The sequence below is a fragment of the Zeus faber genome (genome assembly GCF_960531495.2).
Source record: "Zeus faber genome assembly, chromosome: 8".
In the NCBI taxonomy this organism is placed as follows: Eukaryota; Metazoa; Chordata; class Actinopteri; order Zeiformes; family Zeidae; genus Zeus; species Zeus faber.
In genome coordinates, this window is record NC_137195.1 from 21472230 (window position 1) to 21478334 (window position 6105).

The following is a 6105-nucleotide window of genomic DNA, read 5'->3' on the forward strand; positions in this document are numbered from 1 at the left end:
GCCCCCGCACCCCGTCATTAAAGGAATCAAAAGGCTTGATGCAAAGCTTTACACTGAATGCAACAACGCCAAACAAAGTGACTTTCCTGCCGCTGTCCAGTATAATATTATATAACAAACATACATACAGTATAACATCATTTGAACAAACTGTATCATGGAGATCTAGACAGCGCGCAGGAAGGAAAACCAAAAAATGCACAGATTTTTCCTCATTGAGTGTCTCAGTTGTGGCAAATTTTTAATGAATTGATGAAAGGTTGAGGGAGCTCACGCGGCTGCGATCGGTAATTTGACGTTATCTAAAATTCAGCGGAGAACAGAGAGAAATTAGGCGGCTGGAAATTAATTTGTTGTTTGTCCAACTCAATGAGGAGTGACACAGCTCTCTAATGAATGGGTAATCCATTTCTTATTGCGCCGAGCTGAATTCACCCTTCACTGAAGTGGAAAAAGACAAACATATCTTTCCCTAACCTTTGAGACTTTGGAAGGCACGCAAACGGTGGAGGGGGGAGGGGAGAACGGCTCCCGAAACAATTTCTACTCAAAAAATGACTCGTGTGTTTATGTTGGATAGGGTATGTAGGTGGGCAGGATTGAGTTTTTAAAGCCCCAAACGACGTGTCTCCTACGCAGCCTCGTCCCTGATGAGGATGACCCGTTGGTCCCACCGGGGTCCTCCACTCCAGGAGGCGCTCCCCAACTCAGAATGGGGCCCGAGCGCAGCCTGCGTCGTATAAAGTAAACGTAGGCTGTTATATACACACAGTATCACCATACACACACACACATACACACACCATTTTATACTTTCACACTTAGATCAATGTGGGTGCTTCACGGTTCAATATTCAGTTGGGAAAATCGATGAATCAACAAGAAGGATGCTTGTGGGCCAATAGGAAAATGCAAAGGAGCCTGGTGCAATGCCACACATTGTCTCCTCACAAGCTGTCGCGTCTGACGCCGCCTTTACCCTGAATCCAAAAACTGATCCAACCGTCAGAGCCCAGTCGTTGCGCCTGTGTGTGGATTTCACATCACAAAATATGTCGGACAAAATGGGCAAAGCTCAGCGCTCTCCGGTACAGTGGCGAGGAGTTTGTTCAGCTGGACATTTACATGAAGGAGAGTTCGCAAAGTGCACCCACATTTAAAAAAAATCAACACAATTTATGAATAGAAAAAAGAGATTTATTGATAGTGGATATGGTAACACCCAACGTTAACGTTAATGACGTCATTAGTTCACATACGCTAGTTGTTAATTTCATTTAAGCCCAGTTATAATAACAGCAGCTCACCAAAATCCCCAATAGTGGCCATCGGTCGCAGTGTCCGCTCCGAAATTTGTCGCGAGAGTTAAAAAATGAGACTTCCAGTGAGTTGTTTGCCTTTGTCGTAATCGATGTAAAGCGGCTTGACGGCTAAAAAAAAAAAAAAAAAAAAAAAAGAGCGAACAACCGATCATCCTCTATTCAGACGAGCTGTGCGGCAGTTCACCCGGGAGGCGGCGGCCGAGTTCTCCCCGACTCCGCCCTCCGGACTTTTCCACGGCGCCTTCGCCCCGTCGGCATCTTCCCAGGACGCGGGTGGGGGCGCTTCCTTCGCCCCCTGAAAGAACAAACAGAGCGTTGCATAGAAGGCGTGGACAGAAAGGAGAGCAGACGATGTAGAGGAGGCTAGACCGTGCATGGTTCAATCAGAGAGAGATGAAACAGCTCTTTGGTCTTCGACAAGAGGAGGGATCATGATGAGTAACCAAATAATGCTGGATAAACAAAAAGTGAAAATGGAACAGAGAGGTGAGCTAAGGCGTAAATCCGGGAGAGCCGTGCCGTACTTTAAGCACCGCAGGAAAAACAATCAAAATTCAAAAGCAGAGGAATGGCCACGGGGGCGGTGAGAGGGCAGGTTTGCGTCTCTGCTCGTTGCTGTTGAAGAAACTGACCATTAAAATTGCCCCCGAGTTATTGGGTTCAATTTTGTCATTTCAAGGAATATTTTTTTTTTACAAGGCCGAATGTTTGAAATATAAATTGCCAAAGTGCATCAGGCCCGTATAAAACCGCTGATAAGAGTCAGAAAATATCTTTTTTTTTTTTTTTTTTCTTTTTTATCTCCTTCGCCGGCGATTTTCAGCCGACTTCCACCGGCCTCTTCCATGTTGTGTGGAATCCTGCTGCAGCTAATACAGTATTTACAAGGCACAGAGGAAGTGAGCGCACCGGCAGAGGCGGCAGCGTACACGGCACTTTCAATTATTTCTCACAGCGTTCATGAAAATAGCAGCGCGGCGGTGTGCGGCACGAACGGAAAAACTATAAAAAGACACGGAGCGAGGAGAGGAGTCCCAAGATAAAATAAAATGGCATCGCGGCATAGTGTTGATGGAGGATGGGGTGGGTAAAAAAAACAAAACAAAAAAAAAAAAAGGCCACATGTCTCTTAAGTAGTGGAAATAAAAATAGTGGGCGTGTATGGGGGGGTGAGCGGAGCTAAAGGGCCACGTGCGACATACTCTGAAGCATGCGCGCGCGCACACACGAAACACACGCACACACACACACACAGAAGCACATGAAACACAACACAAAAAAGTGCACACACACATGCACAGAAATATTGGCACACTTTAATCAGCCACACACACACACACACACACACACACACACACACACACACACACACACACACACACGTGCTCCCTAACTTATCCCAGCCACACAGACACAGGTGACAAGAAGCTTTTTTGGGGGGGTTAATCTCTGCCCCCTCCCATGGCTGAGAGAACAAATTCTTAGATAGACAGAGAGAGAGAGAGAGAGAGAGAGAGCAAGAGAGAGAGAGAGAGAGAGAGAAAAAGAAAGAGAGAGAGAGAGAGCCTAGGATTTACAGGTGGATAGAGATGGGTGTTCTCCAAAATTTCTGACTCTGACCACCAACTCATACACACACACACACCCCGCCCCCCCCTTAATGGATCAAACAAAGGACATCATTTGTAGGCCAGGTCTTCTATCTGAGCCTCTCTCTCTCTCTCTCTCTCTCTCTCTCTCTCTCTCTCTCTCTCTCTCTCTCTCTCTCTCTCTCTCTCTCTCTCTCTCTCTCTCTCTCTCTCTCTCTCTCTCTCTCTCTCTCTCTCTCTCTCTCTCTCCGATACAGCCCAAGGAGGTAAAAAAAAAAAGGAAGACGCCATTTTTTTTTTCTTCGCATGCCTGTGTGTGTGTGTGTGTGCGCGCGCCCGCGTGTGTCTCTGTGTGCGTGTGTGCCCGGGCCGGGGGTTGCGAGGTCTGTTTGCCTCTCCGCCGAACATCGATTTATCCTTTTCTCCAATTTATTTCTCCCCCTCGCCTCTATGATTTGTTCAGATCTGCCTCTAGGGGGGAGGAACCGGCTGGAGGGACGGACGTCATCGTCTCCCTCCCACCCGCCCCGCCCTCCCCGGCCCCACGGTGAACCGGCCGCTCGACGTCCAACCTCCCCCCGCCGCCTCCCTCCCCACAAATACATGACGAGCTGTGAGAAGAATGTCTACATGTACAAGACGGTGCATAATAGTACAGAATGACATACAAGGTAATAGGGTTTCAAAGGTGGTTTTATTCTACCATCGTCTAATATACTTTACTAAGAAACGTATACTGTGAAAAATACACTTGGGAGGGGTGCAATATGACTGTATTTAGTGTGAGGTGAGGCCAGACTGGGTCCGTGTAGAACAAGATATAACGGGCGATGGAATAACAAGCCCCGTGTCTCCTGTCCAGACCCATCTGACTGATCCCCATCTCGCGCCTGTGTGTTTCTGACATTTTCAGACGGGATTATCCAGATACAAAGATTTGTATGCTAAGTCCCACCCAGTGAAAGACACAGATGAACAAAAAGTGCTGCGTGTGCACAAACACAAACCCCTCCAGCTCAGGCACACACACACACACACACACACACACACACACGCACGCACGCACGCACGCACGCACGCACGCACGCACGCACGCACGCACCCAATACCGTATGTGCGTATACACACATACTGTATGTATGTGTGGTATCGGAGAGCCATTCTTCACCGTGTCACGCTGAGCGACGCCTGGCACATCCTCACACCTGAAGTTGATCAATGCAGATTTGTCCAGGGGGAAATTGAAATCCATAGGAAATTAGGCAGCGCCAGTGATTTATTGGAATAGTAAATCACAGTATGCGTGTGTGTGTGTGTGTGTGTGCGTGTGTGTGCGTGCGTGCGTGAGACTCGGGGACAGTACCTTATGTCTGCTTGGAGAAGGGATATCGGCGGCCGACACCTTCCGGTCTCTCTCAAGCTTGTAGACCCAGCGGATCAGGTCCAGAGGGGGGTCACCCGTCTGAGGGACGAGATGACGCGACCCCATGGATACAAGGCTCCGCGGGAGGCCCTCTAGAGGGGGTAAAACACACGCGTGAGGACATATTTCCATCAAATAGACAAAAGGGACTGGTGTTTATATGGATCTCCAGGTGCTTCCTGGTGGCATTTCCACAAAGCAGGAACCCGAACAATTGTCGCCCCCCCCCCCCCCCCCCCCTCGCTGTTTCTATTTTATTTTTTATTTTTTCAGTTCAGCTGTTTCCATTCCAGCCTGTTTTTTTTTTTCAGCTTTAATTGCTTTTTTTTTTTTCCTCGGAGAGCGAGGGAAGGCGCCGATGCCGACAAGGAAGCGCAGGGACGCAGCAAGGGCTGCATCTAATGGAGAGGCTGTTACTGTCAATGGAAGGCATTCATCCCCGAGAAGTTGTCCGCGGATCGCTTCCCACAATGCCCGGCGCCAGCCCACTCGGATCACCATCCGCCCGACACCCACACCCACACACACACACACAAACAGGCATAAGCTTTTGTTTACATATGTATACATACTAGCATGTACACACACACACACACACACACACACACACAACACACACAGGGAGATGCATACCATTATGTTGCTATCAAGCTCACATGCACTTCCACATACACTAACATAAGCACACACACCAGCACATACATGGCGCCCTCAGATCACTGGTGCTGAGAGGAGTGTAATCACACCTTCACAGAGACCAGGGGACTGAAGGAGGGGAGGAGAGGAGGAGGAGAGAGCCTGCAGGGGAGGAGAGGGGCGAGGGGAGAAATTAGCCAAGGAGAAAGCCAGAGAAGGAGAGGAGGCGGGTGTCAGGGGGATGAGGAGAGATGAGGGGGTAGAGGAGGAGTAGAGATGAGGGGGTGGTGGAGGAGAGATGGGGGGGTGGAGGAGAGATGAAGGGATGGAGGAGGAGAAATGAGGGGGTGGAGGGGGGGTAGACTAGGAGAGATAAAGGGCGGAGGAGAGATGGGGTGGAAGAGCAGGAGAGATGAGGGGGGGGTGGAGAAAAGGGGGATGGAGGAGGAGAGATGATGGGGTGAAGGAGGAGGAGGAAAGATGAGGGGGTGGTGGAGGAGAGACGAGGGGGTGGAGGAGCAGAGATGGGGTGGGGGGGTGAGGGGTTGGAGGAGGAGAGATGAGGGGGTGGAGGAGTAGAGATGAGGGGTGGAGAAGGAGAGATGAGGGGGCGCAGGAGAGATGGGGGTAGAGGCGGAGAGATGAGGGGTTGGTGGAGAAGAGAGATGAGGGGGTGGGGGAGGAGAGATGAGGGGGTGGAGGAGAAGGAGAGATGAGGGGGTGGAGGAGCAGGAGGAGAGATGAGGGGGTGGAGGAGGAGGAGAAATGAGGGGGTGGAGGAGATAGGGTGGTGAAATTGATGTTTCCTTCCATTTGATTTGGGCCACAGAGCCCAGGAGGCAGATCAGATAGAAAGGCAGTAGCCTGACACACTCACCAACACATGCTCAACAAGAGTGCACGTGCGCACACACACCCACACACACACACACACACACACACACACACACACACACACACACACACACACACACACACACACACACACACACACACACACACACACACACACACACACATGTACACAAAGCTGAAGACATCCACATGCACACTTTCAAACATAAATTCAAAGAAATATAGTGTATCTGCAGAGATGTAATGTGAAGACATAAATAGATCTATATTTGTGCGACAC

The 6105-nt window shown here is 49.7% G+C and overlaps 1 protein-coding gene across 1 annotated transcript in view; it reads right to left on the minus strand.

Annotated features, from left to right (window-relative positions):
* Window positions 1–1470: 1470 nt before the first annotated feature.
* LOC307233494 (proprotein convertase subtilisin/kexin type 4-like) overlaps window positions 1471–6105 on the minus strand; it is a gene marked incomplete at both ends in the record, with an annotated part of 119844 nt that continues 115209 nt past the window's right edge. Inside the window, 2 exons of the mRNA XM_080004830.1 lie at window positions 1471–1617; window positions 4275–4426. Coding sequence (XP_079860956.1) covers window positions 1471–1617; window positions 4275–4426 — 299 coding nt within the window. The remainder of the gene's footprint in view (window positions 1618–4274; window positions 4427–6105) is intronic.